General features: G+C 46.1%; 2 protein-coding genes across 2 annotated transcripts in view; one reads left to right on the top strand and one right to left on the bottom strand.

Annotated features, from left to right (window-relative positions):
- Nucleotides 1-13,258, top strand: part of Bfsp1 (beaded filament structural protein 1) — a 36,304-nt gene extending 23,046 nt beyond the window's left edge. The window contains exons 5-8 of the mRNA XM_005365663.3: nucleotides 912-1,019; nucleotides 8,913-9,133; nucleotides 10,871-10,956; nucleotides 12,315-13,258. Coding sequence (XP_005365720.2) covers nucleotides 912-1,019; nucleotides 8,913-9,133; nucleotides 10,871-10,956; nucleotides 12,315-13,258 — 1,359 coding nt within the window. The remainder of the gene's footprint in view (nucleotides 1-911; nucleotides 1,020-8,912; nucleotides 9,134-10,870; nucleotides 10,957-12,314) is intronic.
- Nucleotides 13,259-22,311: 9,053 nt separating this feature from the next.
- Pcsk2 (proprotein convertase subtilisin/kexin type 2) overlaps nucleotides 22,312-25,841 on the bottom strand; it is a 243,206-nt gene continuing 239,676 nt past the window's right edge. The window contains exon 12 of the mRNA XM_005365519.2: nucleotides 22,312-23,010. Coding sequence (XP_005365576.1) covers nucleotides 22,524-23,010 — 487 coding nt within the window. The 3' untranslated portion in view covers nucleotides 22,312-22,523. The remainder of the gene's footprint in view (nucleotides 23,011-25,841) is intronic.

Consider the following 25,841-nt stretch of genomic DNA (forward strand, 5'->3'; position numbering starts at 1 on the left):
GGGAGTGTAGTGTCCTCTGTGCTGAAGGCAGGGTTCCTGGCTTTGAGTTGATGGGTTTTGAGGGAGTGTAGTGTCCTCTGTGCTGTAGGCAGGGTTCCTAAACAATCAGCCTTTGTGAATCACTGGTATTTTTGAGCAAGTGGAGAGGCAAGTCAGGACAGACTGTGAACAGATTGGAAGAGGACTTCCTTCCAGACTTGCAGATCGTCCGTAGGCCTGAGCAGTGGTCTACTCAGAGTCCTACTTCCCTTTCACCTTGTGGGGCCGGATGACTCCTGCATAGCTCATGGCTCAGAGCACAAAATGGTTTTCATCTTCATAGGCACAGAACCCGGAGCCAAATGAGCATCTGTACACCACAGTTTTATTTTCACAAAAGGGAAAACAAAGGCTTTGAAAGTCAAATGTCTGTCTGACGAGTCAGTCTGGGGCACTAAGAGCTCTATGCCTATGTCTCCCCATCTTGGTTGTCTGAACTTTACTCTTTAGTAGTTTGCAGTTCAGACAGTGGCCACTGTGGGCCTGTTTGACTCAGCTTGGACTGTTGTCACAGGAACCCTTAGTTTATTGCTCCCAGCTCTGGAGGCTGGAACTCCAAGATCAAGTTGCCAGCAGAGTTGGCACCTGTCGCAGGCTCTCCTCCATTGTGTGCCCATATGGTGGTGGCTGGGAGGGTGAACCTCCTGTTAACTCTTTCTTTTCTCATAAATACGAGCTCCTAATGGAGCCCCACATTCATGACCTCATCTGACCCTAGTCACCTTCCAAAGGTTCCCACTCACCAATGCTTTGGCAAATCAGGCATTGGCACATGAACTTGGGGGGTACAAAGAAGGGGCCCTACTTTTTCACTGCCCCCTCATCTTTGCATTTCTTCGTTGTGTGAGTCTGAGTCTGGTCTTGTTATGCAGGAGAAGCTGTTGACAGAACGGGAAGTGGCTGCCCTGCGGAGCCAGCTGGAGGAGAGCAAGGACACACTCACTCACCTGCAGGCACAGAAAGCTGAGCTGCAGGCTCAGGTATGTCCCATATCCCTAGCAGGGTCCTCTACACATTTTATAGGAATGGAACATGCAGGCATAGGTATCCATTTCTGTGACTGTTACAGACTCAACACCTGTGTGCCCTGCACTGTAGTATTCTGAGCAGGTGACCAAATGCCTAGCTTTGTCCTGGTCTGGGGCTTCCCAGGCTGTGTGTTTTAGCACGGAGCTAAGAAGAGTCCCAGGGAAATGGAGCTAGGAACACATGGACACCCAACCACATGGTAGTTCTTGTGTCTCCATTGAGTTGTGCCTTTTCCAACCAAGGGCAATACCCCATTTCATGGGGTCACTTTGGCTATGTCAAAAACCTGTTAGAGGCAGATACATATCAGGGTTCTAATCCCACATTCATCCAAATCTGGGCCTTCCTGTTTCTTCTTTCCTGATGGTCTCTTCTTTGGAATTGATGGTGGCTGGTAGGTGGTTTGTGCCAGTGTTTGCCTCTCGTTAGATATCTGCTAACACGAGGCTCCCATGTCTGTTTCTTTTTAATTGTGGCTTTTATGATTTATGGTCTTGATTCCTTCATGTTATTTTTCTTGTTTCCATGCAGCTGGGCACAGTGATGGAGAATGTTGGGTTTAAATGCTGCACTTCCTACAGCTGGGTAGCCACATGTCCTAAACCAATCAAATTATATTTAGTAGATAAGTACACATGTCCCAAAACCAATCAAATTATATTTAGTAGATAAGTACACCCAAGGAACAAAACAGAGTAAGATCTAAAATTCTGACTATAAAACCTGGGACATCTAGATGGACACTTCACTCAGGTCCTGCCTTCCTGCCCACAGCACCGGGAAAAACTTAAAACTTTTCCCGGATCCGCATTTTATCTCAGTCTCTGACATCCAGCTTCCCATCCCCGCTGGGCTGCTCACGGAGCTTGCACTGTGCAGCATTCCCAGGGACATTGGAAAGCAGCCAGGGATGGTGGTTGTCCCTGAGCTGAAAATTACAGGGGAGAAGTTGAGTCATGACCCTAAAATGCATTCTTCTCAGGATATAACCACAGCTCAGGCGCTAGATACTTTTGATCACTGTGATTTCCTCTGAGGTCCCGAAAGGGGAGAGAGGGGAGAAGAGAAGGGGGAGGGGAGAAGGGAGAGACAAATGTTTATGTAGAGAATGTGTGTGTTATATTTGTGTATATGTGCGGGACATATATGTGGTATGTGTGGTACATGTGTGTATAGTGTCTGTGTGTAATGTGCGAGCAGGTGTGATGCGAATGTATTTGTGCTGTAAGTGTGTAGAGTATATTGTAAAGTGTGTGTGGTAGGTATATTACATGTTTGTGTAATGCGAAGGGTGTTTGTGGTGTGTTCATGCAGCATGGTGTGTGAAGTTTGTATGTATGTGTATGTGAGATGAATGTATATGAGGTATATGTATAGCATGTACATGTGATTTTTATATGAAATGTGTGATATATCCATATAGGGCATATGTACATGTATGTTGGATGTGTGTATTGTGTGTGTGTGTGCTTTGCATGTGACTGAGGAAGTGGGTATAGGTTCAGTCATGGTTCTGGAGACTCTGGTTTTCAAACTGTTAGTTATAACTCACTGGTGTAAAATGTGTTCAATAGAATGGACTGGTAGAAAGAAAGAAGACAGTTCCGTGTCTGAGAACTGAGAATAAGAAGGAACAGACTGGGAGTTAAAAGTGTCGAGTAAATTTTGGGAAACCTTTGTCTTAAATATATCTGTATATGGTTGACTACATGTGCATTTGCTCAAATGCACACATATGAGGTGACTTATGGTGTGAAATATGTCACTTTCCATGGCCAGGGTGACAGAGTTGAAAACCACAGCCCTAGATACTAACAAGATGAACCCTAGCCTGGTATGGAAAAGTCTAGCTCTGGGGGCACAAAGAATGTTCTTCTTTATTTGGGTACACATCTGTTTTTGTTGACTGTACAAATGTGATGTGTATATGGAGGGTGTGATGTATCTATGTAGGGTATATGTGCATACATGTGGAATGTATGTGTTGTGCATGTATGACTCAGGAAGCAGGTGCAGACCTGCCATGTCTCAGAAACTCATGGTTTTCAAACTACAATTCATTGAATGTGAAATGACAGGATTAGCTTGGTTTCTGGAACACGAGGTAGAACTTTCAGGTCATGCCCTGTTCTCACCTTATGCCACTACTGAGACTTATTATTTTTTTTTCAAGACAGAGTTTCTCTGTAGCTTTAGAGCCTGTCCTGGAACTAGCTCTTGTAGACCAGGTTGGCCTCAAACTCGCAGAGATCTGCCTGCCTCTGCCTCCCGAGTGCTGGGATTAAAGACGTGCACTCCCACAGCCCGGCTTCACTTCTGAGACTTCTAAGTTGATCTCTGTGTCTAAGGCAGGCTCTCACAGCCTCATCTAGGTCTCCCTTCCCCCCTAGGCTTTGGTAGTCTGGTGAGGCTTGTGAACCCCTACTCAGAAAATGTTAAAAGCAAGCCAATTATATAAAGATAGTTGTCAAGGACTACCAAATAATTCTATGTGTTATGCACCTATCCTTGACTTGCGAGGTCATGTTTTGATGAGTCCATGGCAAGCTGAGATAGGCTGAGGGGAAAATGGATTCTGCCCACCCATCTATTGCACATCCTGACCTCACAGCGCAGCGCCCTATAGATGGTCTCGTGTGTCCTCTTCTAGCTGACTCAACTATGGCTTGCTGTCCCCACTGTGCTCTGCAAGAGGGCAAAGTGCAGAACAAGAAGCATGGGCTCTGCAAATGTGCACTGCTTTCACATATCAGCAAGTGGGCTAGCACACGCCTGAGACTGTCTGCAGGGCTTGGATAGCCACTTGTCAGTTTCCAAGGGGAATTTGTCGTCACATCCCGGCAGATCCTAACGTTCATGCATGCTCAAGTCTGTGAAGTGTTTTGGTATTTGTATATAACCTATGCAATTCTCCCATATGCTTTACTGAGCTCTAGAAACTTACACCACCCAGTATAGTGTGAGTGGGGTGTAAGTAGTTTCATTTTTTATTTAGAGAAGAATGACTAAAAAGGCTCAGCAGAGACACAAATAAAAATATTTTCAATCTCCAATTGGTCAAGTCCATGGATGCGGACTCCTTGGACTTGAGGGTGACTGTATCCAGTAACAAAAGACAGCTGTGGGTCTACTGAAAACCAAGTTTGCTGCCTACACAAGTGGTCCCAACCCAGGTACATGAAGCACGTGTTCTCACTGCTCTGTAAGTCAGACAGAGGGACGAGCACGGCTGGCCTCTCTGCTCTGGCTCTCCCCTGAGGAAGTGAAGAAGTGGGCACACCAAGGTCCCAGCAGGAGGACCTTATGGGAGAACTTGCTTCAGGGTCACTCATCACTCATGTTGTTGGCAGATGTCACTTCTGCCAGCCTGTAGTAGGGAGGACCCGTTTCCTTGCTGACTTTGGTGGTAGAGGTGGTGCATTCCTTGGCCCAAGGCTGTACGGTCTTCAAAACCAGCAGCTGCACACGAAGTCCTTCTGGGTCTAATCCCTTGGCTCCAACTTCACTGACCTGGCTCCTTCCTCTTGTATGGGCATACATGGTTAGAATTAATTTAAATAACTTGCTGTTTAAGAAAGACTAATTAAGAACTTGACACTTACAAAGTCTGTCGCCATCTAGCATTGTCATGGTGTAACACTAGGACTGAGTTCACAGAGACCGTGGGCTTGTCGAATTAGCTGCAATTGAAAGCAATAGTTTCTGATCGCCACTGGGTGTAACAGTAGACACTAGGTGGATATGTGTCATGAATTTGCAAGTTTCCAGGTCACAGTGATGGTTCAGGAATCATGGTTTGAGAACCACAGGCGCAAAAATGGGTGACTGGGGATATGAGAGGTGTGGTAGGTGTAGGGGATGGGGGAGGATTGACCAGAATGTTCCGTGACTGATCTTGTGAGTTCCAGGCTTGAGCCTGGTCACCTTTGGGGTTTTGCTGGTTTAAGAGCCTTTGTGTTCCCGCAGTGAGTAGCTGACCTCTAAGGGAGATTTGGTTGCATAGCCTTTTAGCCAAGCCAAGGCTAGATCTGGGGACAGGACATTTGACAGGGCTGCAGCAGATGGTTCTATTTCTGGTTAGAGTTTTTGGTACTTCCAGAATGCTCTATGGTTGGGGTCTTCAGGGTAAGGTCCTTGGCCCAGCAGCGTCAGCATCATCTGGGAACTTGTTAGGTCCCAGATGCAGACTCCTGCAAACTCATGGGTACTTCCAGACCAGCCGTGGCCTGTTGGTCCCTGATTTAACAAGCCCTCCAGCCGATTCCACAGGCATTTGAGAGACTCTAGATCCAGCATAAAAGAACAGAGTCTGAGAACGGAACTGGGGACCCCTCCTTCAAGATGCCCAAGTCTCCAGGAGATGCCACTTCTTCCAGGCGGAGGAGGAATGACTGACAGACAGTTTGGTGTCTTGAGGGAACCTGAATGAAAACTCTTCTATTGATTACCAAGCAGGGCGCACCCAGGCCTCTTTTTTGTCATTAAGGTTCTCATTGCCATCTAGTGGTGAGATTTGGAAGTTAGCGTTCAATCCGTGCAGAACACAGGCTTCTCTTCCCCCCAAACAAAACAAAACAAAACACCACATTTATCTGCTGGTTTTGTGCGTGTGCTCGTGCGAGCGTGTGTGCGTGTGTGCTCATTCGCGCGTGTGTGAAATTCTTAGACAACTTAGGACTACTCTTAGAAATCAATTCTTTCTTTTGTCATTTAGGCCCTGGGTCTCAAACTCAGGCTTGGTTACAAGCACCTTTACCGACAAAGCTCACCTGTAGCTTTGGAGGATAGAGAGGCCACAGTTTCAGGAAGTGTCTCACACCCTATACAGTTGGGTTTGCATTTTGTTGGTGTTGATGGGAAAGTCACTTCACCGGTATGCCTCAGTTTTCTCATCTGTAGTAGAGGGAATAAGAGCAGCCCTGCCCTGATGAGACCATAATGAACTTGGTGAGTTGATTCATACTAGGACACACACTTTCCTACACATCAGGACTTCCACTCTAGACAGGGAAGCCATACTCAGGAAGGACATAGGTTCTTTTCATCCCTCCCCTTTCCTTCTTTCCTTGATTGACGACCATTTCACACACATGCAAAAGATGAACAAGGATGCTCTCAAGTTTTGTGTCTCCGTCCCCTGACCATGTGGTTCCACACACTCCCTTGATGTTGCCCCGAATCAACTCTAATATTCAATCCCCAGAAGGGTCTTACAATTCCCTTGTTTCTTGAAAGCGTTTCCTGGAGTATGTGACCTCTGTGCTTGCACAAGAGCATGCGGCTACCCCAGCAGGTGGCGGTGTGACTTGGCACTTGACATTACAGCTGACTGTTGGATGGAGATTGATTTTAGAGCACTAGAAACTCTCAGAGACTGGCCCAAACTGGAAGTTGTAGTTTGAAATAAGTTTAGATTTCTGCAAGGTTGAAATTTCTACCACATCCTGTAATCCTTTGTCCCAGCCTCCCACAAGTTCACGTTTTAGAACCACCTAGTACAATGAGGAAATACAGCAAATTCACAGGGATGCCACACTTCCCAAGTGATGATAGTACCTGTGCCTTCCTGAGCTCCTGCCATGTCTTAGGGTGTCTGCCTTGCGAACCCTGGTGATTTGGGGAGTTCTGACGACCCGTCCTCTCCTCATTTGGGTTCCTCTGATGTATTGTCAGGATCTGATTGAGGGTCCTTGCTTTGGGGAAGAGCCTGTGAGAGGTACCATTTCTCCTAACAGTGCTGACTTCAGTGTCTTGGTTAAAGTGATTCCTGCTGTGTTCTCTGCTGGGAAGGTTTCCTCAACCCCCCAAGGAACTGGTTGTAACAGGAAGCTTATGAAATTTCAGAGCAGGTATGTAGCAGGGACCAAAAACTGGATCCAAGGCACTGGCTCGCTGTCTCTCTCCTTTCTCTTCCTCCTCTTGGCACAGGCTCCTACATCTCTGCTTATCCTCCCTCTTTAGTTTCATCTCTCTGTCTGAAGACACACCTCTCTCAGCTTCTCTGTTTACATTTCAAAAGGTCATGGCTTCAGAATGGCAGTCCAGGCCCCCACTTACATGTCCTCATGGTAGTCTGGAACCTGCCACCACTTCATTGCTTTTGAGATAGCCCTTTCTGGCTGGGCTGTGGTGGTGCACATCTTTAATCCCAGCACTCGGGAGGCAGAGGCAGGTGGATCTCTGTGAGTTTGAGGACAGCCTGGTCCACAAGAGCTAGCCCTTTCTGAAACCCCAGGCAAGAAGGCATATGATGGGCTCTCCCGAGTTGGCTTCAACTCTGGTTCCAAGCTTCTATATTGCAGGTTGGTGGCAGGCAGATCCCAGGAGCTCGCTAGCCTGCTAACCTCGTCAGTATGATGAGCTTCCAGTTCAGTGAGATATTTTTCCAGACAATAGGTAGAGAATGATGGAGGGAGACACCTGCTATCCTGTTCTGACCTCAGCATTTGTTCATGAGCCCACACCCCCACACACTCAGTTCATACATCACACCTTCTACCACACACCTCACCCCCACCCACCCCACCCATATACACACACAACATACATACCCCACATACACACATCACACATGCCATACACATACACACCGCACACTTACATATACATTATACACATCATATACACATATGTCGTATACCTACATACATCACACACAACATATAGACACATGTACACACTCCTCACATATACACCCATACACATATCACATACATCCACATACAAATATCACACCCACACATTGGTATACTATACTCATTTCCCACATCTTCACATATACCCATACATACCTTACAACACCATATATGATACACATATATACAAATATCCTTTCTGTACCACACATGCACATTCATAAAAGAGTTCAATCTATGTACCTGCTCCCTTACTCCTTCATCCTTCCAATGCAATGGAACACCTAAACACCTTTATATGCTGAATTTCCAAACATTACCACTGACGGGAAGTGTCTATCTGTCTTAGCAATGATCGTCACCAGGCTACGTAGTGTGGATATACAGGCTTGGCTGCAGGAAGCACCTTAAGGTGTACAAGCCTGGAGTTGGATATAGATGTCTGTCTAGCCTTCTGCAGTTTCAATCATGATCCATGGACCACGACCGTCAGCATCTCATGGGAAGTGGTCAGAGATGTAGTTTGCTACATCTCCTCAGAATCCCTCCATTCCCATGCCTGGCAGCACTAATGCATGGAACAGTTTGAGAAGTGTTGCTCTTGGTAGAAGTAGTTTTGTTTCATTTTTTAAAAGACACATACATACCACATCCTTTTCTTCTTGAGATGAGATTTTGTCTTATTGCATATAGTAAGCTTGTCTCTAAGTTCATGTACAGGCTGTTCACACTTCCAGCAACAATGTAAAATGGCCTTCTTCTGTATTTCCACCATATCTTTAAAAACTTAATTTACATTTATATGGTGTGTGTGTGTGTGTGTGTGTGTGTGTGTGTGTGTGATATGCATGTGCCTATGGGCATGCACAGAGAAGCCAGAAAAGGATGCCAAGTATCTTTCTCTACACTCTTGACTTTATTCTTGGAGACTGGGTCTCCTACTGGTCCTGAAAATAACCACTTCGAGTAGGCTGGCTCCTCAGCAAGCTCCCAGGATCCTCCTGTGTCTCATCCCCCTGACAATGAACTTACTAGCATGTGGGGCCTATGCCTGGCTTTTGCGTTGGTGCTGGAGATTTGAACTCAGGTCCTTTTGCTTGCTCAGCAACACTCATACTCACTGCACCCTCTTGCTAGCCCCCACGTTAACTTTTATCTGTTTTGGGGGGAAGATGTGAGGCATTTCACGCAGTTTGTGTTTGCTCACAGACAGCATCCCTCGAACAAGCCATTAAACACGCACATGAGTGTTACGATGATGAGATACAGCTTTACAACGAACAGATCGAAAACCTACGGAAGGAGACAGAGGAGGCTGAGCGGTCTCTGGAAAGGTCATCCTATGACTGCAGGCAGCTGGCTGTGGCCCAGCAGACCCTGAGGAATGAGCTAGATCGGTATCATCGGATCATTGAGAGCGAAGGCAACAGGTATGGTTTTGTATCTGTACGCGTGGCTTTCTGTTCTGTCTACATCTCCATTCTACAAGTCTCTGTTGAGGGCCCGCTATGTGCTAGGCACCGTTGGAGGGACTAGTGATGTGGCGGGCCAGGAAATGCAAACATCCTTGACTTGAAGATGGCTGACTCTGTGGCAGAGGGAGTGTGCAGAGCACTGGAGAAGGTTTGGGCAGAGAGCATGGGAGGAATGGTGGGGATGGTTGCAGGGATGCATGCTATTTTAAGTAGATTGACCAGAAACAGATTTTAGGGAGCTGCTTTGTGCCTCCTGGGAACTGATGGTCTAGCAGGTGAGATCATGGGTTTGTGTCTCCTCTGCTACACAACACTGAGGAGTGCTTAGAGTTGCCGCTATTGCTGACAGTGCTACCCTTGTGATTACTGTCTGTCATGATCAGTGCAGGTCTCCTCCATAACAGAACTGTGATAACCCCACTTACTGCTGGCAATTTCCTCTTTCTCTCCCTAGGCTGTGCGGATAGCCATCTATAGATAAGCTTCCGAGAATAGGTCAGGCATCAAGTGGTGGCTTTTCAACATCAGTCCTCCCAATGTTTTGAATTTAGGTTGAAGGAGACCAGGTGTCCTCCTTTCCCAAGTGCCTCACAGCAGAGTTCCGCCTGCTCCCAGTGCTCTAGCTTGGCTGTGTGCACCTGGCATGAACACTTGGCAGGAAAGCAAGCTTTTGTCTGTTCTCCCTCTAGCAGGAGCCGTGTGTCCTGGGGTAGCCCCACATTGTGCTTCCATTTCTGTGAATGCTTTAGCACACCTGTGAGAAGAACTGGAGAACTGCGTCTCGTGTCTTTTTGACAGTTTTTTTGTGTTAGGGAAAGAGCATCCCCAAAAGTTAATGGTGTACCCCCTTGGCTGGCTTGTTAATGTTACCTTTGAAGTAGATGGAAAGAGATAAACACGGTACAATATGGAACAAGCAACTACTGAGCACTCTACCTAGATTCAGTGATTTCTTACATCTTCCCTCAATTTCTTTAAAGTTTTATATTTGCATATTATATGTTATTTGAAAATGTTTTATACTATTTATCCTATTTATTAAGTCCTATATTCTTGTATTAAATCCTATATATCACATATATGTATATTACACATATCCTAATTATATATGTGTATATTACAACATCATAAATATATATGTATCCTGTATATCATGTTTTCTATATAGAATATCTTGCTTGCCCTGAATATTTCAGCCCAGATTGGCTGTTCTTTAATTGAAAAATGAAAGCCCACAGGCTCTGTCTGATAAAGAAATGGTGCTTTAGATTCTAAGTAGTCACTGTTTAGTGCCCTTGGCCTTTTCATTGTTTATGACTTGAGCTTAAAGAAATGAGGACGTCTTCGGTGTACTTGCCCAGAGTGAAGACATGGGGACGTCTTCAGTGTCCTTGCCCAGTGTGGTAATGTCGATGAGGTTAACAGTTTGTAATGTGTAAATCGTGCACACTTCCATCTAGAGAAAGCTCTCTCTCTCCTCTCACTCCCCCTTCTCTCCTTGTATTATCCCCCCTCTTTCCTCTCATTCTCCTCTCTCTCTCTCTCTCTCTCTCTCTCTCTCTCTCTCTCTCTCTCTCTCTCCATTTTCCATTTTTGCTCAAGAATCAAGATTTGATCTTGTCCCTCACTCTGTTTGTTTTGATGACTTAAAGATGGTGCCACCTTTCTTTTTTTTCTGGTTCTTTCTGCCAGGTTGAGCTCGGCTTTTATCGAGACTCCTATCTCTCTGATCACCCCGAGCCATGAGGCCTTTCTCAGCCTCGGATCCAGTGTGAAAGGTAGCGTGCCTCAAGCTCAGCTCTGCCTTCCAACCCTGGCTTCCTCTGCTTTCTTCTTCTGTCTAGGCAAAGCCAAGTGATTGTGGTCCTGCTTGCCATCCATGCTCCCTTCTGACCCGTCTGGAAATTCTACATGTGCAAGTGTGTGTGCGTGCAAGTGCATGTGGCTGTGCGTATATATTGTTCCATAGGTGACACTCTGTTTTGTTTTGCTTTCTGTTTGTTTGTTTGTTTTTGTGATAGGGTCTCACTAGGTAACTCTGGATGACCTGGAACTTGCAATGTAGACCAGGCTGACCTCAAACTCTATGGAGATCTGCTTGCCTCTGCCTTCTGAGTGCTGGAATTAATGGCACACACTACCTTTATTTATTTGGACATTGTCTCTTATTGGCCTGGAACTTGCCTGCTAAACCATCTGCCCCCTCGCTCCTCATTCTCCTGCCTCTGTTCTCCATACCACCACACCTCTTTTTTTCCCCTCCTCTCATGGCTTCTGAGAGTCAAACTCAGGCCCTCATGCCTGTGAAACAAGTATTTTACAGACTGAGCTACCTCCATAGCATAGAAGTTGCTTTCATGTGAGGGAGATTGCCTTTCCTCTCTCTTTGATATGCTCCTTTGAATAGAATGTGTAACTGGGCCAAGAAGTTATGAAGAGAAGAGTTCATGGTGGGTAGCCCACCCAAGAACACCAGCCTCAACATGAGACATTTAACTGCAGAAGAAATACAGATAGGTATCCATTTCTGAATGTGAGATCATCGATTCCTCTCTCAGCTCCAAATGAAGGGAATGCCAATCAAGGGATAATCACAATCAGGTTGTAGGAACACTGTAGGTAGATGCCGTCTCCAGGCCTGAAGCTACCTGAACCTGACGCAGGCCCAGCAGTCTTGCCTTGTGCCTCTTTTGAGAGAGGTAGAGAGATGACTGTGTGGAGCAAGTTCCCACTGTGAGCTCTGTATCTGGGCACCCTGCTGTGAGAACAGCGGGGAGGGACGGAACCGAGACTGGGGTTACTCTCGTTGGTGTCCTGGTACAGTACACGCGTCCGTGTGTTATTCTAGCCGAGGGTGACAAGTGGGTGTCAGAGAAAGTAGCATCTTTCCTTCTCTTTGGGGAAATCCAGAGGGACCGTATGACTCACGTGAAGTTTCCCAGCTGCTTGAGCTGGGACCTCAGCATGGGTGAGAGATCCGTAGTTGCTTTCCTGTTGTTTGTGGCTCAGCCTATTGCTGGACACCCACCTGTTGCTGGACACCCCCTTCAGTACTGCTGTCCTGTTTTTCAGTGGCTGTCATCATTCCCTCTCGTTGACACATGTGTTGGCTCACTGCCCGTGTGCTTTTCCTTAGATCTCGCCAGGGTTGTGCAGGATATCACGGCGGCTAAACCGAGACTAAAGGTCCTCCCCAAGAGCCTCCCGAAAAGAAAGGAGCTCATAGCTCAAGACAAAGTGGGTGAAACTCTGGAAGATACACAGTTAAAAACTCTGCAAGAACCAAACCCAGGGCAGGTGGGACTTAAAGCCAACAGTGACTCTCAGCTGGCTCCAGGGGGTGGACAGGAAGGAAGCCCAACCCAGGAGGAGGGTCCCGAGGATGTACCAGATGGGGCCCAGATAAGCAAAGCCTTTGGGAAGCTGTGTAAAGCAATCAAAGAGAGAGTGAGTGGTCCCAAAGAGCCTGTGCCAGAGCCACCCCCTGACCTCTTCACCAAAGGGCGGTATATACTGGTCACGGGGGATGGCAGTTTTGTGGCCCCTGAGTTTTACTCCTCCTCCATCCCAGCTAGAGGAGGGGTGGTGGTTTCTGTACCTCATGATGGTCATGTGGAGCCCTCTCCTGGGCAGCCCATGCCATCTTTGGAGAATGGACAAGGGGTTCCCCAGGGCAGGGAAGGTGACCACTCAAACCACCAGCAGGTTACAGATAAGAATGGGATAGGGGCCAAGGAACCAAAAGACCTGGACTCAAAAGAAGATGATGGCCAGAAGGAAGATGAGGGGCCCAGGCAACCCTGTTCTGTGATCATACCTGGTCCTGATGGACCATCAACATCCCATTCACAAACGTCTGGGTCCAATCAGGGTGGACCAGAGGGGCCTGGGAGTAAGAGCAGTAACCTGCCGGCAAAAAGTCCTTCTAAGGCTTTAGCTTTTAAGAAGGTAGAGGTGGTGGAATCTATTGAGAAGATTTCAACAGAGAGTATTCAGACCTATGAAGAAACCTCTGTCATTGTGGAGACTGTGATTGAAAAGACAAAGGCTAACAAGAAACCGGGAGAGAAGGGCTCTTAAAATGCCAGGGCTCGACGGAAGAAAGCAGCTGGGGCCAGTGTAGGTGAAGTGCCCCGAGGTGGGTTCCTGTTTGGATTAGATCATAGTTGACCTGTCTGGCATTGCCAATGACTCTCATTAAAATGATTTTTTTCTGCTTGCACCATATCTCTTGTCTATTTAATAGGGCCTTGGGTCAGCCGTGCTGAGAACAAGGATGCTCTCTTAACGGTCACCACACCACCGTCTCTTAGGAAGGGACGTGCTCTTCAGCGTGCTTCATTACTGGCTTGTTTCTGAGGCAGGGTCTACGCAGCACAGTGTGTCCTTGAGTTTTTTATCCTTTTGCCTCAGCCTCCTAAGTGTGTGGGTGAGAGGCCTGGTCCACCATTCTGGACTCAGCTGCTGCATATAATAGATTTATTATCATCTCAAATGGAGCCCGGTGGTGGTGGCACATACCTTTAATCCCAGCACTCGGGAGGCAGAGGCAGGTAGAGCTCTGTGAATTCAAGGTCATCCTGGTCTACAAGAGCTAGTTCCAGGACAGGCTCGAAAGCTACAGAGAAACAACCCTGTCTCAAAAAAAAAAAAAAAAAAAAAAAAAAAGAAAGAAAAGAAAAGAAAATCTCAAATGGTGTCTGGGTTTCACAGAGGAAAAAAAAAAAGCTAGTTGATGTTCATTCCACTCCAAGCACAAGTGTGTGTTCAGGTGGCTGAGGGTTTTGTTAGACATGAATTTGAAAGACCCCCAGAGTGGGGGAGACTCTCACCCAAGTCTCAGGATAACATGAGCCCCCAGGAACTCACGAGAGACCGTCCTTGCTGCAATCACATGAGGTTTATTGACAGGACAGGAACCAGTGTACTGGGGCTGAAACTCATTTCCCATGCAGGGATAGAGAGTTTGACTCCGAGTAGCTGGGAGAAGGGATATTTAAGGGAAGAAACCATAACCAAATAACCCAAAGGGGGTACGGAGGGCGTCATTGGAAAATTCTGAAAATACCAGTAATAATCACAAGGGGGTAACTCCTGTTTCTCAAGATTATTCTCAAGATTATAATCTAACTTTATGGTCAGCTAGTTCCTGGAACAGAGGCATTGAACTGGCTAACCTAGATATTTGGTTCTTCTCTCCCTGCTAGATTTTTTTTTTTTTTTTTGGCTCTACTCTTTCTTCTAGAGGGGTCTAAATTTATCTGGGTCTTTCAAATTGATGAGAAATTGTAAGTTTGGGATCCCTCAAAAGTCAGTCCTGAAGTAAATGTGTGTTTGTTTGAGTGCACGAGCATGTGTGTGAGTGTTCATGTGTGTGCAGTTGTACAAATGTCTTGGATATGTGTGTGTATACATATATGTGTGTATATGCATGTGTGTGTGTGTGTGTGTGTGTGTGTGTGTGTGTGTGTGTATGTATGCGACTGTGTGTGTGTATGTATGTGGACACCAGAGGACAATGTTGTTGTTCAGGTGCCGTCTACCTTGTGTTTTAGATAGAACCTCTCACTGGATTGAAGTTTATCAGTCAGGCTAGTCTGGCTGGCCAGCAAGTCCCAGGGACCCATTGTCTGCCTCTCCAGGATACAGATGCCTGACTTCCTATGTGGTCTTTGGATAATTGAACTGAGGCTTGTGTTTGCAAAGCCGAGTCATTCTTGGAGCCACCACCCACCAAGCAGACTTTTAAATGTAGAAAGTTTCTTCTTTGTAATAGGACCTTAAGAAGAGCCAGGTGGGAAGTGGAGAGGCAGTCATGGAGCCAGCCAATGGGAAAGGTGCTCTTCAGAGGCAGTCATGGAGTCAGCCAATGGGAAAGGTGCTCTTCAGAGGAGTCAGCCAATGGGAAAGGTGCTCTTCAGAGGCAGTCATGGAGTCAGCCAATGGGAAAGGTGCTCTTCAGAGGAGTCAGCCAATGGGAAAGGTGCTCTTCAGAGGCAGTCATGGAGTCAGCCAATGGGAAAGGTGCTCTTCAGAGGAGTCAGCCAATGGGAAAGGTGCTCTTCAGAGGCAGTCATGGAGTCAGCCAATGGGAAAGGTGCTCTTCAGAGGCAGGGCCAGCAGAGCTGCATTTCACCGAACAGCTTTGGGGTGAGACGAGAGCGTGCCTGAGTTAGCCTGGGGCTGGTGGTACTGACTCACCTACTGTTGTCAGTCCGTGGGAGGTGGCTACTCCGAGTATTAACTTTGGAAGCCAAAGGATGTCCTCAGGAAAGAAGTACTTGTGAGTTTTGGAAGTCAGTCACAGAAACCAGGGAAATGTCAAGGGCAAAGAGGACGTAGGCAGAGCAGATGCTGTCTGCCACAGTACATGCACCAAGTGTTCTTCTGTGTGAAATGTGTAAAACTTTCTCACCCAGGAAGTACAATTTTCCATCCAGTTTCCAGAAGCAAACTTGCGTGCTACTTTGTAAATGCTGGTTTAGAAGTTAGTGAAGGAGGACCAGGGGAGGAGTTACATAAACCCTAGGACCTGAGCCCTGACCATGTAAGAAGCTGGGCACAGTGCTGTACTGCAATCCCAGTGCTGGGAAGGAGTGTGGGGGTGGACGGGGCCTGGCTTCCGGGGCTCACTGGCCAGTCTAGCCAGGTGGTGAGCTCTGGGTTCAGTGAGGGACCCTGCCTCCAGAACACTGTTGAGAAGCAATCGAAGAACTCACCCACTTTCTACTCTACCCCCGTGCATGCGTGCACACCAACATGAATGTATACAAACATGCACACATGTAAGAAGCTAGTGAAGTGGTCCAACAGGCACTTATTAACTAAATACTGCAGCCAGACCTGTAAGGGGGAGATTTTTCAGATTTGTTATGACTTCAAGTAATAGCATAGCCTTGTCACATTTGAGCATGTAAGATCTTTTGTACACACACACACACACACACACACACCCCACTACCACCACATATACACACCCCTGTACACCTCTCTCACACCCATATACACCCTCCCATGGCACACAGACTTGCTATGCCAAATTCTATAAAATAGAAACTGTATCAGCCATGGAAGTTTATAAACAGTGTGTGTGTGTGTGTGTGTGTGTGTGTGTGTGTGTGTGTCTGGGGTTGAACCCAGGACTTCATACCTGGCTAACTATACTCAGCCCACAGAAATTTCTAAGTTGCCTGTATATATCTAGTGTTCTATTAACAGTCTAGAAACAGGTTTTAACTTACAATGTCTAAAAAATTGTTTCTTGACACGGATGCTCCAGAACACACATGGGACCAAGTAAACGCGGTGAAGCAGATTGTTGTCCTGGCCTAAAACGGGAAAACAAGCGGCTGGCAGGACAGGCGCACGCTGTGTGAGAAAACTGCCAGGGTCACGAACACCATTGTGGTATGGCTTTGTTAGATACAACAGAAGACTAGAGAGTCACCTTTTATCCGGAGGCAGAGCCTTTAATGGTCTTGTTCCAAATTCATTTGAGGCTTTGGTTTCAAGAAAAAAAAAATATGCTTTTGTTGTCCTTTCTGAAAGATGAATGGAGAAGCCAGTCCATTCTGCAGTTTGAAATATTTATAGCTTAAAAGTGTAAGAGAGAATGATGTGAACCACTGGCTGGACCCTGGCTTGCGGGACTGTGGCCCATGTGTCTATTATATTCGACGCTAACAGCCACCAAAAGGCCTTTCTTTCCCCCACTAAGGTTTTTTTTTTTTTTGTCCAGATTGCGTGTTCAGTGAATATCCTTACACAAGAAGGCATGGGGTATCATTTTGGGATGAAAGGCCATTTTATATTATATTTAATCAGCCAGGAAAAGTAGACTGGGAGTCTATCCTGACAAGCTTTGTAAAGACTGTAGGGAGGGGACCAATTGTGGCCCTGCTCCCCAATCCTGTTGTTCTGGTGTGCGGAAGAAGAGAATACAGAAGCAGACAGATAGCACATGGGGAAATCAGACACGGTGCAATGGGGGTGGGGGGTGGTCCATAGGGTAGGCTGGTGGAATGGCAGGTGGCATCTACCTGGGATTGAGTAGTAAAGAGAAGAGCCCATGGGGATGTGTATCCTGTGACCACGTTACTTACCTGTCACCTGTGGCCAGTCAGTGATCTGAGCCCTGGGATCGCAAGGGAAAACAGTAAGTTTTAGCCTCCCGCTGGGAATAGTTCATGGGATGTTCTCGTGGATGTAGGATTTTGATAAGGCAGTGAGTGAGACACTCCATGCTAGGGTGGAAAGGCCAAAGGGTCAGAAGGTTCCTTGATATATATAGGTGACAGTTGACATATTAGATTTAGGGGATTGACAACTTCTTTATTGAATGACTTGGGCCTCCGAACTCTGTGGACTGAGAATTTTAACTGCCTTTTCATCCTAACTCTGCCCCAGCCCACTCAGGCTGAGAATTAGGAGTTCAGCAACATAGAGCCTTCACCTCCTTGGGCTGAGTTAGCAGCCTGGCCTCAGGAATTTACCTCCAGATCAGATTTTGCTTCTTGATTCCTTAGAAATCTGAAATAAAGTCTGATCAGTTTTTTTTTAAATGAAAAGAAAGGGTTAAACTAAATGAACAAGAGGCTAAAGGGAAAACTCAGGTGCTCACGGGCTAATTGTAGTAGAGTGAGCTCTTCTGGCTCTCGGTGTGGTGTGTCCATCCTTAAGTTGCAGTTAATGACTCCAGAAGGACCTGGACTGGGGTCAGTGGCAGGGGGTGGTATCCAGTGCACTGCATCTCGATGTGGCTCATCCACTGCACTGGTCTCTGTTCTCAACAGACTTCTATTCTTCAGAGACTGGGATTCTCCTGCATGTTAGTCTCTCTCTGCCAACTCCCGCCAGCCTGTCTCTCCATGTATTTAAGCCCCACAGGCCGAGTGTTCTTTCTCCCACCCTTCCTATCAACTCATTTATTTTTGGAGATGGAGAATCACTTTACTAGACATAACCAAATCGTTTGCACTGACCCATGAGACATGTGCCGATGCTATTTTAAGCATATATTCACTTTAAAACCATTGTGGTGTTTTTTATTATTTAAAAAAATCAAATTAGATTCTTGCCTCTACAAACACTCTGGCTATGAAGTGTTTCAACATAAGAGTTCAACGCATCTATTTAGCACTTCTCTTTCTATCTAAATATAAAGTTCTTGGTTATATGGTTTTGCACTGTGTGGTGTTCATATAATCCCTTGAAACAATGAATGTTTCCATTACATGGAAGTCTATCGTTAATTTATAATGACAAGGGTAATGATGGCATGGGATAATAACTGTAATAATTTAAAAATGGGTCTGGAGAGATGCCTCAGCTGTTAAAAGCACTTGTTGCTCTTGCAGAGGACCCAGACTCAATTCTCAGCATCTACATTGTGGCTTTACAACCATCTGTAAGCCCAGTTCAAAAGGATCCAACAGGTACACAGGTAAAATATGCATACACATAAAACAAATTAAGCAAAAGAGTGACCAGAGAAAACACACACACACACACACACACACACACACACACACACACACACACACACACACGCATCAAACCTTAATAGTTAGGGCATCAATGCCTGAACAAAAGTATTGACTAATAGTGTTTCAATGTCCCAAGACCAAACTTCGGGCCTTATTTCTTTCCACATCTGTTTTTAGTCATAGGCTCACTTGAAGTTTTAATAATTGAGTTTAATAAATATAGGATCAGAGAACATTATAACTGGTTTATAATGAATTACTTTAAACTATATTTCGAATACTATATGGTCACATGGTGGTGAGGTACAATTATTTTGCAATCAAGCACAGGACCACCGATGAGGAGAGGTTATCGAGAGGTTGTCGTGTAAATCAGAATTGGGAACTTGCTCTACAGGATCAGGCGCTACGGTGAGGGGCGCACTGCCCACTAAGGATCTCATTAGCTGTCCTACATTCCCCAGCTGTCCCGTGTTCATGTCAGTTCACAGGTGAGAACTGGCTGCTACTGTGGGCAGGCGTGTATGCCTGTCTCATGAACATAGAGGGAGGATGAGACGCCACCTCATGTTCAGACAGTGAAACACGAGACTGAAATGGCCTGGATCCCTTCTCAGGAGATCTGTAACTTTGGAAAGTTATCTAAACCCTCACTTGAACTCATGGGAATGGCAAATAAACCTTTGTATCAAGCCACTGAGATTATGAGTCTCTTTGTTGTTATAGTATAGCTTGATCTACTGTAGTGTGTTCTAGAATCGTGTTTCTAAAAGATTTTTTTTTTTTTTTGTTTCTGAGACAGACAGTCTCTTACATAGCTCTGGCTGTCCTGGAACTCACTATGTAGACCAGGCTGACCTCAAACTCACAGAGGTATCGTCTGCCTGTCTTTGCTTTGCAAATGCTGGGATTAAAGGCGGGTGCTACCATGTCCTGCTCTAAAAGAGGTTTGATTGTGACCCACAATAAGACATACATTTTACATCATGGGCCTGTACACATGCTCAGGCGGGCAGAAAGACAGATGCTCACCTGCACTCACAAACACACACTATCCTTCTTCCTCTCTTTCTCTGGTCACCTCCCTTCCCCGCTCCTCCCCCATACACTGGGATCATGTACCTCAAGAAACAGTACTTAATATACATGATTGACCTATGCTCCCCTGTTAGAAGTTCTGGTATTGATTACCTACACTGAATTTACAGTCCACTACCAAATGTAAGTGGAGTCTCAGAAATGCTGTTGTTGATCACATGTTGATCATGTGACTTATCTGCTAATTACGCATCTGTCAAGCATATTTGCTAAAGCAGACTTTTAAGATCTGTCTTTGGCTCCTACAATGGGTGGAAGTGTTTTGTATAAGATACAGCACATCCCACATATTTTCTGGAAGGTATATTTTATTGTTTAGCCTCCTAATGTACAACATATTTTTAAAATTTCCTTAAAAATTTTTTGTCATGGAGTAACAATATTAACCTGATTGTTATTTACTTATTTTCAGTTTTGAAAATAAATAACTGTCTCTTGCATTAAAATCAAGGGCATCATAAAAACAGCACTGTCTGGACATAGTTTTGTGTATTTGATGCCAAAAATGAAATAGAGACCAAATATTATATTCAGCATTATATACCTTTATATACTATATACTCATATCAAAACTTGCCATTTATATTAAGAAGCTGATAAGTTACTCTCTAATTTCATAAATTATACCACAAATGTGAAAATATGGACAACTATGTTATATTTTTGCTGCTTATATAAGACATTAATGTTTATACAGAGAGCTTTAAAATTACAGAGGTGTCATATTGGGAAGAGATGAACAGACATTTCACCTGAATATCCACCGGCCTTTTATTCAGCCAGAATCATTATGATATTTTCTGAATACTCTTTTAGAGATGTATATGGTGGCTATTTCTTCAGTACATACAGAATACACACATATTTAGGTATATGTGTGTATGTACATTTTTACAAGTATATATATACACACATATACACATGTATATAGTCTACATATGTATATATATTTCTGTGTGCACTTATGCATACATGCACACATAATGTCCTTTGGTTTATTTCCAGACCATTAACGTGAAATGAATTTTCAGTGATTACCATTTTTTCTTTAAATATAAGGTGGTTGAAAAAGATCTTTGCAACAAGTAATAAATTTCTTTAAAAAAATCATAAATATTATTACACTGAAAAGCATGATACAGGGAAAGTTACAAGGTGTCAGAGAAGACATGATTCTTGCTAATATGATGGAAAAGAGGAATGAAAGAAGCTTTCCACGATTCTCTCTTAAAGCTGCTGCCCTCAGGGAATGGGGACCCCAGTGCTTCTATGTTGTCACTGGCTTCAGTAAAGGAACTCTAGACTCTGTTTGTGCTTCAGGGATGGGAGGGTGGGGGAGCCTGGCTGGCTGGGGGTGGGGGTGGGATGACTGAGCACTGAGATTTAAGCAAGAGGCCAATCCTTGGGAGGGGACACCAAGTGACCATGGGTGACTTTGGTAATAACTGTTAGGAAATGAAATGGTGTCATTTAAGGTTGACAACTGTCCGTCCCCTTGTTAGAGATTCTCAAGGGTTTGAGTTGCCAAGATGACATGTGCTTTTCTAAAAGAGGCTGTCGCTTGCTTCCTTCTGGCCTCCAGTTATGGGGAATGAGGTGGCACATGTCACAGGGGGTGGGACAGGCTCCTTGCAAGTCTAGGTCCACTTGAATATGGACACTTGTGTCTTCTGATGTACCCCTTTTATCTACCGGCTACTTCTGGGACAAGGGCCCGTTTGCCCGGCACATCAATCAAAGCACAATTTGATTGTGATGAGGGAGACATTGCACTCCAGTGATGCTTTTGGGAAATCCAAGCTAGAGTGGATGTGGGTAAAGCTATCAACAACAAACCAAAACGCAACACAAAACAAAAACAGAAAACCTCTTGCTTCTTGATTGTGTCACGTCAAGGAAGTCTAAAATCCCCCAGGAGAAGGAATGCTCCTGTTTCTAAAACGGGTAAACTGCCCTTCATCAGACAGCTGCGCGACCTGCCTTGCCGCTTTCCCCCTTGGGTGGCTGTGTAAAGGGTACCGGGGAACTGAGGGTGTGTGGATGAACTCTGTGCAAGACAGGCATTTTTGGCTGCTCCGGTTAATTCTATGCCAACGCAGAGCAGCAGCTGGGGACAGAAGAGCCACATGGTTCAGTTTTATGTCACCCTGGCTGGGCGGAAGAAACACAACTTGGGTATCGGTGGTGATTTCGATGTGCGTGTCTTTGAAGATTCCTCACCTGCCCAGTGTTTAGGGTTCCCTAGGGATAGCATCTATTTCATCGTGCAACCTCAGTTTACATCCCAGAATAGTCTTGCTTCGTTCAAGCCACCACCCACCCCGTGCTGGAGCTGCGGAGCTCACCCTGCCAGCTTGCACTTCCATGCGTGTAACTGCACTTCGGCTGAGACCACACGTGTTCCTGAGCGGCCAAGTGTGGCTTTTTAGATGCGTTCTTTTTTCTTCTCAGATATGGAAAAAAAAATCGAGGGCAAAGATGTCCCTGTTTTGTTTACAGTGTATCACCCACTTACGGGACAGAAATAAAGGTCGAGTCACACATAGGACATAGATGTTGGTAGGAATGCTGTATTTGGGCTACAGAATTAAAAACGATTGCTTCCATTGTAGTGAAAATAATCATGGACAGTGAGCAAAGCTGCAGACCAGGCTGGGGTTGCTTGTGTGGGGGTAACAGGAATTGCTGGGTGGCTGGTGGCAGCCAGACCGTGGAGCAAGGCAGAGACAGGGAGGAGGGGCGGTGGCGATGGAAGCATGGCCCTAGTTCTTCTGCAGGATACTCTGCAGACTCCTCTCCACGGCTTCGTCCAGCTCCTCCTCCAGCTCTTGCTTCTTGGACATGGCCAGTTTAGACTGGTAATCCCTCACTACCTGATCGATGTATGGCGCACTCTGGGTGCCATGTAACATCAGGGTCCATTCCTTTAGCAACCCCTTCTGTGGCGCACTGCCCACAAACCCCAGCTCCAGGGTCCAGGTCCCTCGGGCATCCTCCCCCCAGGTGTGGGTGGTCATGAAAGGCCACTTGTCAAAGCCCACCTTGGAGTCGTCGTCTCTTGGACGCCGGCTCAGCAAAATGGACTTGGTACCCATCGGGGAGGTCATGTTGATGTTCAGGTCTCCTCTCCTGGTCGCGTTGACCGTGATGACCGCTTGGACATGCTCGAGGTAGCGGACGAAGTTTTCTTTCCCCTCACATGCATCTGTTTGGAGGGTCAGTACCAACTTGCCAGTGGGCGGTATTTTTCTGAGGGCAGAGAGAGGGAGATTTGGTAAGAGAAGGTACGCATACCATGGGAAGGGGCTTCAAGACACCATCTGAAGCAGGAAGAGGAAGTGCTTTGGGGATTATTTTTTGAGACTGACTTGGGTTTTGGGCTTCCCATCAGCTGTGAGCTTGAGCATAGACGCTCCCCTGTAAAGGGAAGGCAGCCACTGCTGGTGTCCCCACATCTAAGCCCCCTGTAGTCACCTGTAACTACAGCTCTCACGTAGCCTGACCACCTTCCACGTCAGACCTCCCAGCTTCTCCCCTAAGAACATCACGGGCATCTGCTCAGTCTGTGTGCAGGACACCTGACAATATCAGGGATTGAGTTCCTCGGGGAGAGTCCCCGAGCAATGACTGACAGGATGTGTTCCATAAATGTTCTCTGCCATCCCTGTTTCTTAGTGGAATGACTCAGTGTCCCAAATTGGCAAGGTCTCGTCTTAGGGTTAGCTTTAGGAGTAACTCAGATGGAGGCAAAATTTCACAATGACTTTCTTTTTCTTTTTAAAAGAATATTTAAAATTTGTCCTTTGACAGTTTCCTACATGTATACAATGAATTTTGATCATATCTACTCTCCACTTTCCACCCCACCTCCCCTGGACTCCCAATATGTCCCCCTTTTTATATGAGAGAAGAATTAAAAATAAAAGGAAAAAGAGAATCACAGATAGGAGAGCCACCTTCGCTCATTGTCATTGTTCCCTAAACAATACAGTTTAAGAACTATCTATTTAACATTTATTTAATTTTATATACACATCTGGAGATGAGGCAGAGCACACAGGGGCGTGTGTCACAGGTATGGTAGGACACTGTTTTACAGGAGGAGTATTCATTGATGTCCTGAACATCTGTGGTCCTGGAGCAAAGCCTCCACATATGCTGTGGGATAGCAATTTTTTCAGGGGTTTCTTATTTTTTCTTTCTTTTCCTCGCTTGTGTTTTGGTTTTTACCATAGTGACTGCGTCTTGTTTTTATAAAAAGGAAATAGGAAAAAGAGTTAATTTTAAATGAAAAAAAAAAAAAAGAGACCTGTGCTTAGGAAGAGTTAGCTTAGAAGAAGTTAAAAGGGCAGGTGGCTGTGGAGCAGATCTTGTGAATCGTCCTCCAGCGCCCATTCTTAGGCTGTGTTCTGGACCGCCTTCAGTGCAGACACGCTCCAGGACACTTCAGAACAGCTGACCTTACAGAAGGAGGTGCACAAAAGCCTGGTGCTCAATCCTTTAAAGAAAACCCTGGGGGTGTGTGGGTGGGCTCGTCTCTTTATCTTGTTACGTACATTGCTTTAAGCGAGCAATCAGTCAATTCCTGCCTAGAAGCAGCATTGCTTAGTGGGCCCCATAGAATGCCTGTGCCATGGATCCTCAACTGAGTAATTGTGATTCTTTCGTTAATCGTAGACAACACACACTCCGTTCAAAGGGCATAAAATGCCCACAGTGTTGCATTTGTGAGCACTCCCCAGTGGGATACCCGTTCCTGCACAGACCCTCTGGTCTGCTGCCCAGTGACCCCCACAGGAAGACACTGGGGGTCGGAAGTGCTGTGCAGAGCTCAGCAGCTTTTACAGGGCAAAGCACATCCTTTCTCCCTCTCCTCCACGCCTCTTCCGGCATTCATATCAGGTTTTAACACGTTTTCCCAAATTTGCCTGGAATCCAGTTGGACCACAAACTCAGTTAGAGGAGCTGCAGCAACGGTGCCCTTGGAATGCACCGAGGGTGGGGTGTGAGTGTCCTGAACTCAGCGTCCCCCTCCGCCCGGGGGGGTGATGGGGCAGTGGAGTTCATTTTGTTCTTTGCACATGGCTGGCACAGCTGGTCACAGCCGGCTTTCTTTTCCCTTTGATCCTCGTTGAGCACCCTTCACTGAGTCTCTTGATAAAGTTCTTTAGAAAATTGCTTTTCAAATTGCCTCCTTCTCTGGGAAGATAACCGCCGAGGAAACCCAGATACCTGACAATCACCACTCTTAGCGGTACGAGCTGTTTTTGTGCAGCCCGAGTATCGTGGGAAGTGGCGGTTGTGGAGGCTGTTCATCCCTCTATCAAAGCTTCTTAGAAGTGTGATTCCAGGTCAGCAGGGTCTTCTCTGCTGAGTGGAATGGTCAGCCCTATGCTGCCCACTCAGCCCTCCTGTCTGGCCTTTGAGTTCTCTGAAACCAGGATGCTATGCTGTCTGTGTGTGAGGAATCGGTAGTGGCTTTCCAGCAACAGGAGCGTGAGTCCAAGACGGTAATGTGGGCTGGCCAGGCATGCTCCTAACGTCACTAAACTGCCATTTCCTGTTCTGTTTGCCCTGTTCAGCACCTCTCCTGCCAAGGAGGAGCTGCAGATGAGCCTTAGTCCTGACAATAGTTACTAGCTATTGGTGGCCACCTCTGCAAAACTACCTGGAATCAGATGGAATGGGAACGGGAGCTACTCAGTTGTGCTTTTACCCGCTGGTACTCAACAGCTGTCCACTATTATTTTGGATGGTGTAGGTGTAAATCCCACCACCCGTAAAGCCTCCACATTTCTCCAAAAATTCTTTCAAATGCCACCCAGAGACCCAGTGTTCAAGGCTTCTATAACTGACTTCAGTTACAGTAGTCATGTTGAGTAGGGTGGAGCCCTCAGTGCCCCAGGCAGACATGTGTCCCAGTGCTCTCTGTTCAGTGACTTCCAAAGAGCCACAGAGACAAAGTCTCAATAATAACAATTATGCTTGTTTTTTTGTTGGGGGGGGGGCAGGGAGGAACCACTTCATAGGTAGGAGTGGTTCAAAGTCTCCAGGAGACTTACTGAAAAATCCTCCAGGCA

Source organism: Microtus ochrogaster, unplaced genomic scaffold (assembly GCF_000317375.1).
Source record: "Microtus ochrogaster isolate Prairie Vole_2 unplaced genomic scaffold, MicOch1.0 UNK3, whole genome shotgun sequence".
Lineage (NCBI taxonomy): Eukaryota > Metazoa > Chordata > Mammalia > Rodentia > Cricetidae > Microtus > Microtus ochrogaster.